Here is a 20396-nt window from a genome sequence, read left to right on the forward strand (position 1 = left end):
CTTTTTTTGAGAAGTTTGGAATCAGCCAGACATGCCCTGATTAAATCACCAGTTCTGTACTGAGCACCTACTGTGTGCCAGACATCCTCTCCAGGAGGGCCTGAGTCAGTTGGTTCAAACCCAGCTTCTACCCGGAGCCCCTCTTGGTGAGAGGCTATCTTGGTTGGGTCCAGTTACTGGTGTTGGTGAGACACTGTCCACGTATCTGATGAAATTGTATTGTGTCTAGGAGGTGACAGAGGGGCCCTGCCCTTGAGAAACTTACCACCTTAATAGGAAAACAAAACTCTCAATTAGAGAATTATGCAGGTCAGGGTGAAATCCAGTGCTAAAGTGTGTGAGATGAGACGGGAGATTTGTTCTTATAAAAGGTCTTTTTGAGGCCATGAACAAACAAGGTCTCTGGGAAAAGTGTCTGCACAGAAAGCATTTGAACATCTCTGGGTTATGGGATGTTTGTCCTAGGTGGCACTTCCTGCCGTGGTCTGTCATTTATGATGGCAGTGACCTAATACAGTGGTACTTAGCATGACTGTGGGCTCGGGATGGTCACAGGCACTGCTGTAGTGGGGAGCACGGGGGTGGGTGGGGATAATACAGCATCTGACCCAGGAAATGACTTTCCCACTGGTGAGAGAGGCACTCTGCAGAGGAAGTTCTCCTTGAATCCTAAAAAAATGGCTACAAGGATATGAGAGAGTGACAGACCCTTCCAGGCTCTTCTCAATGCCAAGGCACTAGTACCATTTGCTTCTATTCTCAAACCAGCCCTTGGTCTGCTGGCTTGTGGCAGTAGAAATGTCCCCACAGCTTTCCAGTAAAGCTTGAGGGCTTTAACCTATGATTATAGTTCTGATTTAACTGAGGAGAATTTTTTTTTTTTCTTCTTAATTTTGTTAGAAATGCTAGTGAATTTGGATTTTTTTTTTAATGTAGGTTTTTACTTCATTCTCCTTTTTTCCTTCTTTTACACCCAATTTTGTAAAGATTCATAATGTGGACGTTATGCAGATGTTGTAAATCCTCCTAATATATTTCACTCTGTGATGGTCTTGATTGAACTCCACACCAAATAGAGATTTTAAAATGTGAAAAAAAATGTGCATTTTAGAAGCAAAGAAGTAGAATCCTTGATTACTTCCCTCCCAAACTGTCTGCAGCCCTGTCCTCCCAGCCTTGGAACAGGTCCTCCTATTGTTCTGGGGATCCCTGCGTGGGTAGCCTGCTAGTTTCATCCTAAAACAGCTGATGTTTGGCAGTATAGAGATTTGTTTTCTGTGCCACTTTCCCCTGTGTCTTATACTGGAAAATAGAAATTACAGACATCCTATTTCTGTGGTAATCAGACCTTTTCTTTTAGGCTTGGATGCACTTCTGGTGGTTGTGACCTAGGAAATCAGTTTATTTATTTATTTATTTATTTTTACTCTTTTTTAGGGCTGCACTTGCAACATATGGAGGTTCCCAGGCTAGGGGTCCAATTGCAGCTGTAGCTGCTGGCCTACATCACAGCCACAGCAACACAGGATCTGAGCTACGTCTGCAACCTACACCACAGCTCACGGCAACGCTGGATCCTTAACCCACTGAGCGAGGCCCAGGATTGAACCCATCCATCCTCATGGATGCCAGTCGGGTTCACTAACAACTGAGCCATGACAGCAACCCCAGGAAATGAGTTGATTTTTCTCAACTGTTACCTCATCCCTTCTGGAATCCATACCCAGATAAAACTTGGGAGCTTCCCGAGTAGAGTAAAGCTTTTTTATTTATAAACCAGAGGCTTAAAGATGCATGTCTTTATTTTCTATGTCTCGATGGTATTGGTTTCCACCATCATCTGCTAAATATGTATTGATTACATATTTATATATATTATATCTGTGTAACTTGGGGGTGAGACAGAGGTGTTCCTTAGTTACTCTCTTAAGTGTTTTGTTTTGGTTTTATTCCACAGGAAGGTTGAGGACCTTCAGTTCCGAGTTGAGGAAGAATCAATTACCAAGGGGGATCTTGAGGTAAAACCCCACCAGCTCCCTAAAGCTTAATGGGTGCAGTATTCAGAACCATGGATAAAGTCAGTGTGGCTGGAACAGGCAGCAGAAGGAGTGGCAGGAACCCCAGCCTCTGGGCTGTGGGCGTGGCTCTGCTTGGCCCCTGTCCCTGTGCCGTCCCAACTCTGGTGGCTGAGTGTCCCAACCCTGGTGGCTAAGTGTCCCAACTCTTTGCTCCTTTCTCATGCTTCAAAATTTAAACCTTGAATTGGAGTTAATCAAGTCATAAATCTGACAGTGTGTCCTCAGTGAGGCTCTATACATCCCTCTGATGGTCAGAAATGGCATTTTAAAGAGCATTTTTTATTTCATTGTGATGGTCCAGAACAATCTCAGCCTTGCTTTTCACTTGATAAATCCTTTATAACCCATGGGAAATAAGTACATGTTCTAGTAATTGATTTTTTAAAGTAATCAGAAAAAAAAACCAATTTGTATTTCAACTTCTTTTATTCCATAGAATATTTAAAATATTTTAAATGGACTTTCCTTTAGCATCAAGTTTTTCACCTCTTAACAGTTATTCTTATTAGTTTTTTAAACCAATTAAATGGTTTTGATGCCTTTCAGACCACTGCTATATGTATGACAAATATAATTAGATTTTTCAAAATTTTGCAGATTTTCGATACTTTAATCTGAAATGTTTTAGTAAAAGTTTGACTCATCTGTGCAGTTCTTAGAATATATGTTTTTGCTACCATTGCAATTTTAGAGTCTATTGACTGCCCACACTGTGCTTAAATTTTAAGAGCCCTCCCAAATAGGAACTCTGATTTCTTTGGAAATAAAAGTATCTTTACAGCCAACACACATAAGGGAAACATTTTCTGAATTCCGTTTTTATAAGGCCAAGAACTTATTGAATTATTAGCAATTTAATAGATATCTTCCTCACTCATTTCATATACAATCATAATCCTTTAGTTGACTTTTGTGTTGTTCTCATCCATGTAAAAACACCCCAAAGCCTCATTAGAAGTTTCATATCATCTAATTCATGTCAACTATAGCCTGTGGTGTTTTGAGGTGGAGCAAGTTAAAAGATTTACATCAGCACGAGGCAAGTGTAGTCTGTCTGGTAAACTTACCTGTAGTTAATCAAAGTTATTTTGAAACCCTAACACATGTTGAAACTTTAGTTGAATCTCTCTTTTGTTGTTGCTTAATTTTTTTATTTTTTTACTGATAGCAAAAGAGCCAGATTTCTGAAGATCCTGAGAATGTAAGAGGGCACTTAACTGTGTGGATATTTCCCTCGTTAACCCACCCAGATTGATTACAGATTAAAATGCTTATTGATATACTCAAATACTAACTGCATAATCTGACCTTGAGACACTGTCCTTAATACTTCTGTGCATGTGGCTTTCAAAGCAGTTACATTTGAATCCTGAAGAAATTGTATGTAATGACTGAGTTCTGTAAACTCATTTATCTAACACCTAGGCAAATATTTGTTCTATCAAGAATTTCGGCAAAAACAGAAGAATTTTGTCTGGAGGTGCCTGGCTGCCTTCACTTAATTCATAATGCCTTCTAGTTTTAATAGAATTATTCCAAAGTATATGATAGCTCATTGAAACATAAAACATATTAGACGAAGTTGTTATAGAAATTCTGGGAGAAAGTTTCCCCAAGTTGTTTAATTTTATCCCCATTAGAATAAAGGAATTAAGTCCCGGACTGATTGCCTTTTGCCTGAGCGCCCACTGCTGGCCAATAGCTGTCAGTGCAGCTGACAAATTCAAACTGAATTTGTCAGCTTCTTTGAATTTGTTGGGGCAGAATTTTCCCTAGTTTGTGAAGTTGTAGGCAAGCATTCTTCCATGAAGAATTGTGTGTGTTAAGTTTATTATTCTTGAAGCGAGATTTTTCTACTAGTAGTGCCACTAGCCATAGAGGTGTTTTTCTCCTTCCTTCCTCTGTTTAGGATCAAACACCTTATTCAGATCTTAACCGGAGTGGCCTCAGAAGCACAGCCTCTCGGTTCACACTGCCAGCCAAGATGCCAATTGAAAAACACCTAAAAACTTCTTACTCTTGTTTACTACCACAAGAGAACGAAATTAAAAAACAGAATTTTTCTTCCCACCACCTCCTGGCAGCTGGAACAGACCACCAAAGACTGAATTTTTTTAAAAAGCCTCCGTTCTGAAGGTTTCCTTGTTGTGCAGCTACTTCAGTGATCTGGGTCTCTTGTCTCCTTCCAAAACAGGCTCCCGCTGCATCCCTGCATCTGGAGCTGGCCTGCATGGGACCTGCCTCCTGCCTCTCATGTGTGCTTCTCACAGATCCTTTGCTTTTCCTTCTCAGTCCCCCGCCCCAGGACTCTGCTCTCAGGATCCTCTGACCTAGACTAAGACAAGAGTAATTTTAAAAGGAGAGTTGTCCTGTTCAGCGTAGTGTTTTTACCATATCCGGTGGCAGGGAGGCGGATCACTAGTTCCCTTGCTGATGGTTGGGCAGGGACGGCTGTAGAGCCCAGATCATGTGTGGGCAGCCTCCCCTGTAAGGAGGCACCTGGAAGATCTTGGAAGGGGGAAGAGGTCACATCATGTGGATATTTGCTTTTTATCTTGAAGTGGTGACCTTGCACCCAGAGGACCCTGAACTCGGTGTCAAGAGAAGAAAGGTCCTGCTGGCCTTTTGCTTCTCCCTGTTAATTTTGGATTTCTGTTCTTGAGGTTGCGACCCCAATTATGTAGATTTGGCTTAGATTCTTGTAAGCAGGTAATTTGAATAACTTCTGTCTAAGGCACATGCGGAAGAAGAGGACTATCCAGACAATTAGGTTTCGAATTTTATTTCGTTATTTTTGTTGAGTGTAAAGAGCTGAAGCAGGTGAAGAATTTTTAAAAATTTTTTGTTTACTTTTTAAATATTCCATGATGGTTTATACCTGATTCACAAGCAAAAGTGACGTCTTGAATGCATTGAAATCCCCAGAGAGTAAAAATGTTTATAATGTAAAACAGTCTGCCTTCCACATAAGCTCTGGCCCACTTTCTGGGACTCTAGAGTTTGTTGTTATATTCTTGGTTCCCCAGAGTTGTCCAGACTGAGAAATCCCACCAGTTAGAACCACAAAATAGATTTTAATACAGATAACTAGAAGCTGCTGAGAGCAGCTCCGTCAGCCGGTTTTGACAGTTGATTGTGTTGAGGACCTCTTGGGTGGGAGAGGGGAGCAGGGACAGAGGTGCATTCAGACTAATCTCCATTATTTCAAAGTGATTATGATTCTGCTGCACTTAAGCCTTTTAGAGAGAGATTGCTTTCTGGGTTCTCCATCAGGTTACGTCTAAGTAAGTGATGATGAGGATCTTACCAGCTCTTTTTGCATGGAGTTGAAACTCAGGCCTCTCTGTTGAGTTACCATTTCTTACCTCTGAGCTGAGAAGTATGACTTCATCCCAGAGTCAATATTATAAGCCCCTTACCAGTTCCAGCTAAGCTTCTCCCTGTCTCAGGGATGGAAGCTCTCAAGCATACTCATTACTGAATTTTCTCTTTTAAACCTGATGCCCCCTTCCTTTGATTTCCAGTGGCAGACAGTCTTTGGAAAGTCCACCATGGGGAGGAAAATGAGAGCTTTAGTGGCTCCTCCCCTGCCACTTGTGAGAATGTTGCCAAGAATCTCAGACCCTTCATCTTGGCAAAGGCCACTGGTGTGATTTCCTCAGCTCTGGTTTCTAGATTCCCCTTGTTAGGTTTAATACTTGACCCTTGCTCATGTCAAATTGTATGCCAAAGGGCAAGGATCTGCTTAGGGATTTACTGAACACTTACTGAGACTTAAGACGTTATTGTTTCCATATTTAGGTGGTAATGATGATCATTTGGGAGTCAATCTACCTTTTTAAAAATTGTATGAAAGTATAGTTGATTTACAGTGTGCCAATTTCTGCTGTATAGCAAAGTGGTCCAGTCGTGCATATACAGATATACACTTATTCCTTTTCTTCTTTTATCTTCCATCATGGTCTATCTCAAGAGGCTGGCTATAGTTCCCTGTGTCAATCTACTTTTTTAAATCACTGAGTCAGTTACATACACATTAATGTCAAGTAGCTGTTGTGGGGAGGAGGGAAAATGATAGATTAGGGGAATATTAACTATTCTAATTTGTGCTGATAAACTTCACTTATCAATATAACTTATATTTGGCTGCATGCATCTGACACTTTTCATCTTGCCTCATGTTTCCCATTTTTTCTTTCTCGATAGACTAGCTCATGACCCCTGCCCACCTCATCCTCTTGTCCATAGTATTCATCCTCACCCCCAATCTCCTCATCTCAGTGCACCCCCATCCCGTCTCCATCAACCTTTTGTTCATCCTCTGGCGGAAGGTACTGGTGGCTCAGCCTGCATGCCGCGCTCTCTCCTCCTGTGCTGGCATGTCATGGTGGCACTGTTGTGTTTCTTCCTCTTCCTTTTTACTAACAGACGCAGACCAAACTGGAGCATGCCCGCATTAAGGAGCTTGAACAGAGCCTGCTCTTTGAAAAGACCAAAGCTGACAAACTCCAGAGGGAGTTAGAAGACACTAGGGTAATGGTCTTCACTATTTAATGAAGCAGACCCATGTTTGTGAACGGTGGACACCGCGGGTGACAGGCCTTGCTGTTGGCCGACGCCTTGACCCAGTGGTTCGACTTGAGCTTGGCCTCGGTACTGCTCAGGTGCTCTGGAGCATAGGCTGACGGGTGGGCACATGTGTATTATGTCCAACCTTTTGTCAAAGGTAAAGACTCGTTCCTTTGGTTAACTGAACCAAAATCAAGATCAGAGACCCTGCAAGCGTATAGGCCGTGTGGGCATCCACAACTGCCTTTGAGGTTCTTTGTGTTGAAACCATGAAATCCCTTCCTCCAGTTTGCTGCCAGCAGTCATTTGGCCTCTTGTTCTCATATCCCTAGTGGGTTTTTGAAATAACTTTTTGTTATTGTTGTTTTACTTTAGCTCTCTTTTCTTGCTTTCTTCCCTAGCCTTTTGGGGAAGGGAATTGAAACATTGGCTCTTCTTAACAAGAGTTAAGCACTTTCACCCCAGTTATGTTTTTTTCTTAGCACCTGCTCTCTTTGCATTTCTGTTACCCAGTAGGTTAAAATTTCAGTGATCAGGAGGGAAAAGTGTGTTGGGGACAGAATGACTTCTTACAACCTCAGCTCACTGTGTTTGGCCCTCGAGCCAGTGCATTAGTCATATTTTTACTTATTTATATATTTAAGCACCCATATAGTGATTATTACTTCCTGGCAGGCACTTTTCCACACACTGAATTAACTTATTCAGTCTCATCCCAACCGCATTTTACAGATGAGGACACTGAGGCACAGAGGGGTTAAATAATATGCCCGAGGTCACATAGCTAATTGAGATAGCAGGGCCAGGATTTGTATTTGGGCCATCTGACCCCAGGGTCTGTGCTCTAACCACAACAGGGTGGAGTCTGTCTATTATGGAAGTAGCTGTGTGTTAAAAGATTCAAGAAGTAATCTGAGTCCCTTACATATAAGAAACATTTATGTATGTTTTTACATACATCCTTTTACATCATGGATTTGACTGTCACTGGCTAAATCACTCAGATCTCTAAAACTTGAAATTTTCAAAAATTACTCTGTCTCTGATTAAATTTGGTATCCTGATTTTTTTTCTTTTGAATTATTAGTATTTGTAGAAATTTCTCTTTTTGAGAAATCATTGACTGATCTACAAATCTAGAAAATCGAGTAATTTTTCTTCAAATCATGAGTTTTTATTTTTTAAGAGGGGAAAAAAAAAGTTCTCAGTCGGCCTCAAAACTAAAGATACTTCCTGGGTATTTGATAAGGAAAAAAAAAATCCTGGTAGTCTGCTGCCAAGTCTTTGTTACCTGAAGAGCCACAGGCTCCATCTAGGAAATACAGGGGACTAATACTAAGATTAAGGCATCCATTCACAGGCTTAGTAGTGAGTATTCACATACTCAGATTCGAGCCATTATCTTTCTGTCACAAGCCAGTTGATCGTCCCTCACAGTTTACCAAGCATGAAACTAACCACTGGCTCATCTAAGTTTCTCATCACCTACATTCCTTTTTAGGAAGTGCTTTATAATTCCTCTAAGCCAGTAAGCCCAGTTTATGAACACTGCTTGGTGCTCTAGAAATTTCTTATTAGCAAGAATAAGAAATCATACCTGACTTTTATGGCAGCAAAGGCAGACACATCATTTCACCTGAGGACAGATTTTGAGAAATAAAATATAAAACAGAAGTGCTGTGAAAATGCTGCATAATCACACTATTTGTTATCACCCCCCCCCTTTTTTTTTGCTTTTTGGGGCTGCAGGTGTGGCATATGGAAGTTCCCAGCCTAGGTGTTGAATCAAAGCTACAGCTGCCGGCTTCCACCACAGCCACAGCAGCTTGGGGTCTGAGCAGCCAGATGCTTAACCCATTGAGCAAGGCCAGGGATGGAACTGGAGCCATAATGGATACTAGTCGGGTTTGTTACCACTGAGCCACAACGGGAATTCTTACCTCCCTGTTTTTTTTAACTTGGGACTTCCTCAGTTTGACTGTTTCATTGTGACTAATTAAGAACTAGTGCCCTATCGAATTTAACTGATTTATGTTACAGATGTTAACAATGAAGTTTAATAATGTATATTATTTTGTGGTAACGAACTCTTGCCCCCCCCCCCCGAAAAAACTATGTAAACGAATCTTTGACCTGAAGCATTTATAACCCTGAAACACAACAATTATAGCCATCTCTGAAATATTCAGTGACTTGATCTAGCAGTTTTAGAGCCCCAGGTGCTTTATTTTCTTGTTCTTTGTGGACATTTTAGTCTGTCCATAGTCTGTCCATCTCACAGCCTATAGGTGGGCAGAAGGAATGAAGGAAATACACACCCATTATCTTCTGTCCTGATAAAGGCAGTGGCGGGGGAGCCTGCATTCTGGAGGACTTTTGGTCCATGAAATCAGGGACTCACTGATGTTTGTAAATTACTCATGTTGCCTTCTATTTCCCAGGTTAGTCAAATAATTAATTTTTATGTCTGGAGCTCCCACCTCCCACCAATTTTCTGTACTAAACAGACTACCTAACAGATAGTAGAGAGAAATAACTTCCTAAGAATAAAAGGCTGGGAATTTCCATTATGGCTCAGCGGAAATTAACCTGACTAGTATCTATGAGGATGCAGATTTGATCACTGGCCTCAGTCAGTAGGTTAAAGATTAACTGAGGTGTAGGTCATAGATGCAGCTCAGATCTGGCTTTGCTCTGGCTGTGTCATAGGCCGGCAGCTGCAGCTCTGATTTGACCAAGAATAAGAGGCTACAGGCTAGAGAAGCGTTTTTCCTCATCCTGGGGTGTTTGTTTAAATAGCAGATTCCTGGCCACTAGCCCAGAGCTCAGCTAGAATCAGCAGGGGATGGGCACAGGGATCTGCACCATAGACCTCCTCTCACCCACCTGCTGTGGTGCCTCACGTGCACTAAAGCCAGAGAACTGCTCAGTTAGAGGGGCGAGACACGTTCATCAAGATGCTGAGTTATAAAAATCTAAAAGGGGGAGGAACTCTGTATAAGATTCTTACGTATCACTGCCGGTAAGTAGTCATTCTTTCTTTGTCCTTCTTAAAAAAGGCTAGTAAATCAGTTCTTCATTATCCACTTGAGGCTTTTATTCTACTGTCATTGCAATGTTCACTAAAACATTTGATAGTTTCACACCATTTTATCAGTGCTATCCAGTGGAAGTATGATATGAGCCACATGTATGTAATTGAAAATTTTCTGGTACCTACATTAACATATTTTTAATATGTGAAACTAATTTAATAATATATTTAAACCAGTATGTCCAAAGTATTGTCATTTCATCGTGTAATCCATATAAGAAATTATTAACAAGATATATTCTTTTTTTCCCACGTCTTCATTATTTGATGTGTATTTGACACTTTAGGGCTACATTTCAAGTGCCGAGTAGCCGTATGTGGCTAATGGATACTCTGCTGGACAGCACGCTTCTGTAAAGTCACCTCCATCATGTAGATAAGTGTTTATACACCTTGGGTGAAGTAGGAAAGAAAAAACTGGCAAAATAAGGATTCTTTTTTCTGGAAGGCAGAGACATGAGAACCTTGAAAGGTACTGTTTCTATTAACTTAATGCCGGTTAATGAGTCCTTCCCCTGATTTAAGGTTCTTTAGGGGAAAAAGAAGTATTTTGGGGGTGAGCGAAACTCAGTATCCATTGTGTTTTCCTCCAGCATCTCAAAACAGTGAAAGTTTGCCAAAGACTGTAATTTTGAATTGGAACTCCCATTATCCCTGTGAGATTCACAGGGCGGCTTGACTGCTGCTTGAGATGGAGTAGTTACTAAAGATCTTAAAGTTTAAAGAAAACCATCTGTGATTTGTTATTTAAATGATCTCTTTTTCTTTGACTGCCGATCCCAGGTGGCCACGGTGTCTGAAAAGTCCCGCATAATGGAACTAGAGAAAGACCTGGCGCTCAGAGTGCAGGAAGTAACTGAGCTGCGAAGGAGGCTGGAGTCCAGTAAGCCTGCCGGGGATGTCGACATGTCACTCTCCCTTTTGCAAGAGATAAGCTCTTTGCAAGAAAAGTTAGAAGCCACCCACACAGACCACCAGAAAGAAATGGCTTCTCTGAAGGAGCATTTTGGAGCTCGGGAAGAAACACACCAGAAGGAGATCAAGGCTCTTCAGGCGGCCACAGAGAAGCTTTCCAAAGAGAACGAGTCTCTGAAAGGCAAGCTCGATCACGCCAACAAGGAGAACTCAGACGTGATAGCCCTGTGGAAGTCCAAGCTGGAGACGGCCATCGCGTCCCACCAACAGGCGATGGAGGAGTTGAAGGTGTCCTTCAGCAAGGGGGTCGGCACGGAGACAGCCGAACTTGCCGAGTTAAAGACACAAATAGAGAAGATGAGGCTAGATTACCAGCACGAAATAGAAAGCTTGCAGAACAAACAAGACTCCGAAAGGTCTGCTCACACCAAAGAGCTGGAAGCCCTAAGGGCTAAACTGATGAAGGTCATTAAAGAGAAGGAGAACAGTCTGGAAGCCATCAAGTCGAAGCTGGACAGAGTGGAAGACCAGCACCTCGTAGAAATGGAGGACACCTTAAACAAATTGCAGGAGGCCGAGATAAAGGTAAAGGAGCTAGAGGTACTGCAAGCCAAATGCAAGGAACAAACCAAGGTTATTGATAATTTTACATCACAGCTCAAGGCTGCCGAAGAAAAGCTCTCGGATCTTGATGCGCTTCGGAAAGCCAGTTCCGAAGGTAAATCAGAAATCGAGAACCTTAGACAGCAGCTCGAGGCAGCTGAGAAACAGATCAAAAATTTAGAGATTGAAAAGAATGCTGAAAGTGGCAAGGTTTGTATCGACATCCTCCATCTTTTTCTTTTCCATTTCTTATTCTTATTTCGCATTGTATCTCACTCTTCAGTTGAGGTAATTCTTCCTCCAAATTCCCAATTTAGTTAAAACTGGTGCTAACAAATATCCCAGTTGAGTATAGTATCTTGAGTATGGTTTCACCTGAGGAGCTTAGAGAAAATAATGTCTCAACTATGTACATTGATTCTGGTTTCCTAGTATCTGAATATTTTATTCCTCAAACTCTGGGTTTACTGTGCTCTCCTGTTTAAGCTTGGTCCCAGTCTATAAACTCTTTAAAAAAAAAATTTTTTTTTTTTTTTTTTTGGTCTTTTTAGGGCCACACCTGCAGCATATGGAGGTTCTCATGCTAGGGGTCTAATCAGAGCTGTAGCTGCTGGCCTATACCACAGCCACAGCAACAGGGTTTTCTGAGCTGCATCTGCAGCCTACACCACAGCTCACCACAACACCAGATCCTTAACCCATTGAGCGAGACCAGGGTTCAAACCTGCGTTCTCATAGGTACTAGTCAGATTTGTTTCCACTGAACCACGACAGGAACTCCTATAAATTTTTTAAAATAGAAAACAACCCCAATGGTGGTGTTGAGGTCAATGAACTGAATGAATAAAATATAAACTTATAAGCTCATCTCCTTTTCCACCTACACAATTGCTTTGTCCATAAGGTTACATGTAAAACAGCAAGTGAGCTCGGAGCTTAGTTGACTATTGTAAATTAACATGCTGTGATAAGTAACAGTCACAGCAAGATGAAGGTTAAGAGCCTTTTGTATCACTATTTATATCTCTTTGGAGTTTTTTCTGTGCCATGGTGAGGAAAGACTGGACAAATATGCTTTTTGATCAAGGCATAGGAAATGATTGGCCAGCTGCGTTTCTTACTAACTAGCCTTGTTAAATGTCTTCTTTATTTTTAAGGGTTATTCAGGGTGTGAATACCCTTCCCCAGTCCTCCTGCTGCTAGTGGAGGTACTGGTGTTGATGCTGAACGTTCTGAGTTTTTTGCAGAAGCTGCCCTATTGGCAGAGAAGGAAGGGTTATGACAGTTACCTGGGAGAGGTTAGGACAAATAGCAAAAATCACTAAGTAACGTTAGTGGAAAATGACAAACTACTTACAGGAAAATTTTCTCCAATCTCCTCACTTGGTTCCAAACTCCCAATCAAAGCACAAAAATTCATTAATAGAGACTATACAGTTAATGCTGGGTCTATTTTTGACACTAAGATTTAATGGAAGAATTTCTGATGTCTGTTGTCTAGTGCATTTTAAAAACATTATTTTAAATGTTGAAATGCTTTAAGCATGTACGAAAATACAGAAACTTAAATACAGTCCACATGAATCCACCATCCCTGTCATAAGGTTTCAAAGTCTAGAAGATGAAATTGCTTATCTCTCATTTAGAAAGTAAGCATCTGTACTCCCTGCTTTAGATCATGGTGATATCCAAATTTAGGTGTAGAAAAATATTCTATTTTGACTATTTATCAATAACCATTGGACAATCTTATCTAGAACTGATTGTGTAAAAAGTCATTGGCTTCTTAGAGTTAAAAAAAAAATCAAATGGCCTTTTACCCATGCCTTTGTTTCTTTCAGTTTTTTTGGTAATGTTTGTTTCTCATACATTTTTTACATTTGTTTTATGTTTTCTTTTTCATTCTTTTTATTTCCTTTTGTTCATTGGCCTCTGCACCGTGTAACTCTATATGGTAGGCTAGTAGCATCACCAAAGAGCTGCAGGGAAAAGAGCTAATGCTTAATAACCTTCAGGAAAACTTGAGTGAAGTCAGTCAAGTGAAAGAGGCTTTGGAAAAAGAACTTCAGATTTTGGTAAGTACCTGCTGGGAATCTGAATCTCAGGTTTCTGGCCATTTGAATTGTTCCTGTTGAAAAGCAAAAATCTCTCTAAGAAAAGAGGTATTGCACCTATTTCCTTTCTCTTGCAAAGGATTGATTTACATTTTATGTAGTGGTTATTGGCTGATAAATAACTTGAGGGGAATTGGATCAAACCCAAATAGCAGTAAAGGTAAGTATTAGTTTTCTTTTTTAAAAAAATTAATTTAATATTTGGCCACGGTATATAGCAGCTTGATGTGGGATCTCAGTTCCCAGACCAGGGATTGAACCCAGGCTGCTGTGGTGAAAGCACTGAATTCTAAACACTAGACCACCAGGGAACTCCTTTACTTTTCTTTTCAGTCTCTCCTTGGCTTCTGGGATTGCAGTGCTTTGGCATGTCATTGACGACTTAGTTTCAATAAACATAGGGACCTTCTAGTTTATACACCCAGCACGTGAGGCTCCATTTATACTGAGGTCTTGCCCTGTGACAGCAAGCCAGCCAGCAAGGTCTCCTGGACCCTCAGCACTCTGTTAGCATGGCAGGGTGCTGTCTAACTAATTCACAGAATTCTCTCTTACAGCTCAGTTTGTTCCACCTCAGGAAATTACTTTTCCTTTTGTATATACCCTCTTTGCTTAATCCCAGTTTGTAGGACATTTATTTTTCTTTTACTTTTTCTCAACTGTTCTGTTTGGTTTGCTTCCTACATCAAAAGCACAGGCTTAGTCAAGGCTGAAAACCACGAGCAGGTGCTAGTGATACCTACAAATCATGGGAGGGGAAACTTGTAGGCTTATGGAGAAAAAAAGCAATGAGAGAAACACTAGCTGCGAAGGTCATTTTTCTCAGAGCCCCGTTATACCTTCCTGTTCTCCACTTGGTACACTTCTGTGCTAATACCAGTGGTGAATAAAGGTGATTTTTTTTTTCTTATTTAAATGCCCATGTTGCAGATTTATACTTTTTAAAAGTATAAATAACTATATATAACCATATAGCTGCATGATGTACTGCCATTGTTCATTGTGGTAGTTACTGCCCACATATGGCTATATAAATTTATATGAAATATAAGATTCAGGGAGTTCCCATTGTGGCACAGCAGAAACTAATCCGACTAGGAACCATGAGGTTTCAGTTCAATCCCTGGCCTCACTCGGCAGGTTAAGAATCCAGTATTGCCATGAGCTGTGGTGTAGGTTGCAGATGTGGCTTGATTCAGTTCCTCAGTTGCGCTAGCCACATTTTAAGTGCTAGCGGCTGCCATATTGATCAGCACAGTGTCATTGTAGAGAGTTCTATTGGACAGTTTTGACACACAGTATTTCAGGGACATTTTGAGAACAGGTTGGCCTGGAAAATACCGTTTTTTAGTATGGTATCCTTTATTAGGGCCACACCCATGGCACATGGAAGCTCTCAGCATAGGGGTCGAATCAGAGCTACAGCTGACGGTCTATACCACAGAAACAGCAGCACAGAGTCTGAGCCATGTATGCACCACAGCTCAGGGCAACACCAGATCCTTAACCCACTGAGCAACACCAGGGATCAAACCCGAATCCTCATGGATACTAGTGGGATTCATTTCCACTGAGCCATGACAGGAACTCCTAAGTCAGTGATTTTAAATGTGCTCCAAATACTAAAGTAAACCATGTCTGAAAAAAAAAAAAAAAAAAAAAAGAATATGAGAATGAAGTTTCACTAAATTGGTACTATAAACAATGAAGTAGAACTTATTTTTGAAAAGAGCTAAATCAAATTTCTGGAGTTGAAAGGTATAATAACTGAAAGATTCATTACAAGGGCTCAAAAATAGATTGCATCAGACAGAAGAAAGAATCAACAAACCTGATGATAGCTCAATTGAGATTATCCATTTTAAGGAACCCAAAGGAAAAGAATGAAGAAAAATGAACAGAGCTAAGAGTTGTGGGGCAAAATCAAATGTACCAACATATTGTATAGTGGGATTCCCAGATGGAAAGGAATGGGAAATAAAATAAAAAATAATATTTGAGAAATATATTGATTTTTATTAATGACATAAACTTCCCAAATTTGATTAAAAATGTGAATCTTCATATCCAAGAAGCTTAATAAACTTCAAGGAGAATAAAAAAAAATGGTATCCTTTAAAAAATGTGTTTTGAGTTTCACATCATTTCTCTTGCCCTCCTCACTGAACTTTTAGGATGCCTAACTTTTTTTGTAAGCTAGAGTATTCTTCTATGCTCTGTGAATGGAAAACATGCTGCCTGAAGCCTAACACAGGTGGATAGCCTGTGAGCTTTAATGGACTTGTGGCTTCTGTGCTCATTTAAAAAATAAAATCCTGGAGTTCCTGTCATGGCTCAGTGGTACACAAACCTGACTAGTGTCCATGAGAATGCAGGTTTGATCCCTGGCCCCACTCAGTGGTTAAGGATCTGGTGTTCCCATGAGCTGTGATGTAGGTCACAGACACAGCTTGGATCTCGCACTGCTGTGGCTGTGGTATAGGCCAACAGCTGTAGCTCCGATTTGACCCCTAGCCTGAGAACTTCCATATTCCATATTGCACATGCACCCCTAAAAAGCAAAAAAAAAAAAAAAAAGTCCTGATTAGTTAGAAATACTCATTTAAAAATTCTATTCATGTATCTAGATCAAATTCCGTCTCAGGAAAATCAGGAGCGTGGTTTTATCCTGGCCTCCTGTCATGTTTAGAAAAGAGAGTAGGTGAGCAGGAGACTTTTTGGTTTAAAGTAGTTGACACAGGTCTAGTTTCAAGATACTAGGTTCTGATTATTCTTGGGCATAAAACATTTCAAAGCTCTATTCACTGTCTCAGATTTCTGAAGAGAAACTCTGCTACTTGATGGTAACAAGATGAAGGAAAACCGTACCCACGGCCCGCATGTGTCCACACACACATATCTACTTACATAAGCATGCACATTCATATGTATACATGCCTACCAGGCATGCACACACATGCAAACCACCCTCACTCATGTGTAGACAAGCACAATATACATATGGTAGTAATTGGTGCCTGCATGTTTTAAGCACAAATTATCTTTAATGAAACAAAACCAGCAACAAAAAATAGATAATGTGGAGTTCCCATCGTGGCGCAGTGGTTAACGAATCCGACTAGGAACCATGAGGTTGCGGGTTCGGTCCCTGCCCTTGCTCAGTAGGTTAACGATCCGGCGTTGCCGTAAGCTGTGGTGCAGGTTGCAGACGCGGCTCAGATCCCTCGTTGCTGTGGCTCTGGCATAGGCCGGTGGCTACAGCTCCGATTCGACCCCTAGCCTGGGAACCTCCATATGCTGCGGGAGCGGCCCAAGAAATAGCAACAACAACAACAAAAGACAAAAAGACAAAAAAAAAAAAAAAAAAAAAAAAAAGATAATGTTGTATTTATCAAAAAAATTTTTTTTCTTATAATTTGAACTCTGCCTATTCTGAATATCCACTTCTTTTGCTTTAGAAAGAAAAGTTTGCTGATGCTTCAGAGGAGGCAGTCTCTGTTCAGAGAAGTATGCAAGGTATGTCTTACTGAAGTATGAGCAGTTCTCTTAGGAGAACATCATGTTCTTGAACTGGAGCTGGCCTTTGACATCTGCAAAATAGATGATGCTTGTGGTCTGATCTCGCTAGCCTGGAAGTTCCTGCAATGCACAGTAATGCTGGGTTCCACCGGCTTCCCAAAGCCTCAAACTTCCATTAGTTCTTTCTTCTTTTGACTTAAAGCTTGTTCCATATTAAAATGTAGGTAGGGAGTCCCTGTCATGGCACAGAGGAAATGAATCCAACTAGGAACCATGAGGTTGTGGGTTTGATCCCTGGCCTCAGTGGGTTAAGGATCTGCTGTCGCCATGAGCTGTGGTGTAGGTCACAGACACCGCTCGGATCTGGTGTTGCTGTGGTGTCGGCTGGCAGCTGTAGCTCCAATTGAAACCCTAGCCTGGGAACCTCCATATGCCGTGGATGTGGCCCTAAAGAGCAAATAAATAAATAAATAAAATAAAATGTAGGTAGACTTGGAAAAGTATTGTCTTGCTTACACTGAAGTCATTGATAGCTTTATTGAGTTTGAAGTGGAAGGAGGAAAGAGATGCCCGGAAAAGGGTTGCCTGGTGCCTGCCTAATCCACAGATTTGGGGAAACGAGAGAGATGCTTGGTTTATTTCTTGAGGTTTATTATTCTGTGGCTTGATTTGTAGTGGGACTTTTTAGTATTCCTGTGACCCCCAATCACAGGCGTATGATTTGATTTGGGTGTAACACAGTCATGCTATAGGTGGTTTATTAACTAAGAAAAGTATTAAACCTGTAACTTTATCCCAAATAGAAACTGTAAATCAATTACACCAAAAAGAGGAGCAATTTAACGCGCTGTCTTCTGAGTTGGAGAAGTTGAGAGAAAATTTAACAGGTAAGACGTTGTCTTTGGTTACTATAAACTTTAAATATAGTAGGCTTCCTAGGATCTGAAATAATTTTAGTATGTTGTCATAACATATCTACTATTCAGGCGTAAATTCTTCGCTTGTGTTAGATTGTGATAAAATACTTGTTTGTGATCTATCGACCTCAGCAAATTCTCTGCCTCGTTTTCAAACAAGTCAGAATCTACCACATCTCACCATTTTCACCGCTGTCCTTAGTCTAAGCCAAGCATCATCTTTTTTTTTTTTTTCCTTTCTTTTTACCACTGCACCTGGGGCATGTAGAAGTTCCCAGGCTAGGGGTCAAATAGGAGCTGAAGCTGCCGGCCTATACCACAGCCACAGCAACTCGGGATCTGAGCCGCACCTGCAACCTACACTACAGCTCACAGCAACGCTGGATCCTTAACCCATTGAGCAAGGCCAGGGGTGGAACTCACATCCTCAGAGAGACAACATTGGGTCCTTAACCCATTGAGCCACAATGGGAACTGCACCAGGCATCATCTTTAGTCTGAGCTGTTTTAATAGCTGGCTACCTGAGTACCTGCTTCGGCTCTTACTCCCTTCAGTCACTTCTCAGCACTTCTCACAGAGCTATCCTGTCAACATCAAGTCAGATCATGTCACTTCTCTGCTTACAATGGCCCACTGGCTGCCATCTCACTCACAGTAAAAGCTGTGGTCCTAACCATTATCAGATCCTGTTATCCCTGTTTTCATCCTGTCTTATTCTTTCCCTTGTTCCTTCCACTACAACTGTATGGGCCACCTTGGTGATACTTGATTGTCAAACTTGTTCCTGCCTCAGGGCCTTTGCACTTGCTTCACCTGTGCCTCCTTTCCTCTTCTCTCACTTCCCTCAGCATTTTACTTAAATGTCACCAACTCACGAGAGGCTCTGTCTAAGGTTTTAACCTCCCTAACTCCTTTCTCTACTTGTATTTTTTTTCTTCTTAGCACTTATCAGTATCTATTACACACTTTATTTTATTTGTCTTATTTATTGTCTGTCTGCTTTGCTAGAATATAATTTTCGTGAGGGCAGGGATTGCTATATACGAATATTGCCAAAGCAAGACTTGGCATACCAGATGTAGTTGTTACATTTTGGTTGATTATAACACAGTTGTGCTATTGTTTCTATATATATTCAGATATGGAGGCAAAATTCAGAGAGAGAGATGAAAGAGAAGAGCAGTTGATAAAGGCAAAGGAAAAATTGGAAAATGACATTGCAGAAATAATGAAAATGTCAGGAGACCATTCTTCTCAGCTGACGAAAATGAATGATGAGTTACGTCTGAAAGAAAGGTATGTATGAATGTGCCTGCTCTGGGTTAAGCTCTGAAGCAGTGTCTGGATGGGAGGGTGAGCCAAAAATCTGCAGGATTGTTAGGTTTTAAAGTTGCCTGTCTCTTCTTTTCTGTATCATTTCAGTGTATCCTTGAATTATGTACCTAACCTTTGAAGGAGTACAGTATTGTAGACTTTTTGGTAACTTACAAAGAAAGATAGTAGTTTGCCAATGGCGATAACATCTTTTACAGGCAGTTAAACACATTTTTATGGAGTTCCTTTGTGGCACAGCAGGTTAAGGATCTAGTGTTGTCACTGCAGTGGCTTAGTTCACTGCTGTGGTGTGGGTTCAGTCTCTGGTGCAGGAACTTCCATATGCCATGGTTGCGTCCAAAAACAATTTTTTTGAACCCGTCATAATGTAATGATAGGTAATACTTATTAAAGGCTGACTATGTCTCATACACTGTACTAACAGCTTTATACAGAGTATATTTTTTAATTCTCCTGATAATCCTGTGAGGTAAGTGTATTATTACTCCCATTTTAAAGAAAGAGGAATGGAGGCTTAATGAGGTTAAGTAAGTTGCCTGAGATTGCAGATCTAGGCAGTCTGGTCTCAGTGCCCTCGCTGTTCTTAATCACTACACTGTACTTTCTCAGTGTTAAAGTTGCTTTTATCTTAATCTGTGCTCTCTATTCTGAGGCTCTTTTTGCTTTGATTTGTTTTTCTTTTAATGGCTGCCATATAAAAATGAAATGTTTATTTTATAAGGCACAAAGTTTTAGGGGACATGTTAGTACCGATAGACTGCTGATGCTGAAAGTGTTACTACTGGGCAGAGTTCTGTTTACACCCAGCTGTGCACTCAGCATGGTACAGCATTGGTGGGCGGTGGGTGTGTGGGCCTTGGTTGGCTAACATTGCTCAGATGGGCTGTGAGGCGGTACAACCACGCCGGTAGTTGTGGCACAGAGCCTTTGAGAAGTTCCACTTCCTTGGGTGCTTTATCCAGAGGCACCACCATCTGACTTTTCCTCCTCCATTCTCCAGTCCAGAAGACAGCTTATTCTCTAGGTTGATGGCCCTCGTGCATCTTTGTTGGACCACATGGTTATCTTTAAGCTAGAACTTCAAATTATTTATTGTTACTTTTGTATCTTCTGTTCTCAAGCAGCACTAAAACGAGTCTTTGATAATCTAATCTGCTAAAATTTGGAAACTTTTCTAAATCCTCATTTCCTCTAATATATTTAATTTTCACTCATTTAGTGATATAAAATAATAAATGTCTAAATAGTTAT

At 40.9% G+C, this 20396-nt stretch overlaps 1 protein-coding gene across 19 annotated transcripts in view; it reads left to right on the top strand.

Moving 5' to 3' along the window:
• The window catches only part of CLIP1 (CAP-Gly domain containing linker protein 1), a 147537-nt gene that overhangs the window by 75740 nt on the left and 51401 nt on the right, over window positions 1–20396 (top strand). For 4 of the 19 annotated variants that reach the window (XR_014827225.1, XR_014827226.1, XM_021072964.2 and 1 more), the window contains exons 8-14: window positions 1958–2018; window positions 6507–6611; window positions 10525–11469; window positions 13218–13334; window positions 16832–16889; window positions 17696–17779; window positions 18950–19106. Coding sequence is in view for 17 of the 19 variants with exons in the window: in XM_021072964.2 (XP_020928623.1) it covers window positions 1958–2018; window positions 6507–6611; window positions 10525–11469; window positions 13218–13334; window positions 16832–16889; window positions 17696–17779; window positions 18950–19106 (1527 nt within the window). In the remaining 2 variants the exon portion in view is untranslated. Of the gene's footprint in view, window positions 1–1957; window positions 2019–3246; window positions 3280–6506; window positions 6612–10524; window positions 11470–13217; window positions 13335–16831; window positions 16890–17695; window positions 17780–18949; window positions 19107–20396 lie in introns of all 19 variants that reach the window. The other 15 variants (XM_084996045.1, XM_021072961.2, XM_021072962.2 and 12 more) reach the window with 10 other exon arrangements.

Source organism: Sus scrofa, chromosome 14, assembly GCF_054392235.1.
Source record: "Sus scrofa isolate SSC_HxYL_T2T_F1_AM1 chromosome 14, Sscrofa_HxYL_maternal_Yorkshire_Landrace_v2.0, whole genome shotgun sequence".
NCBI classification, from domain to species: Eukaryota; Metazoa; Chordata; class Mammalia; order Artiodactyla; family Suidae; genus Sus; species Sus scrofa.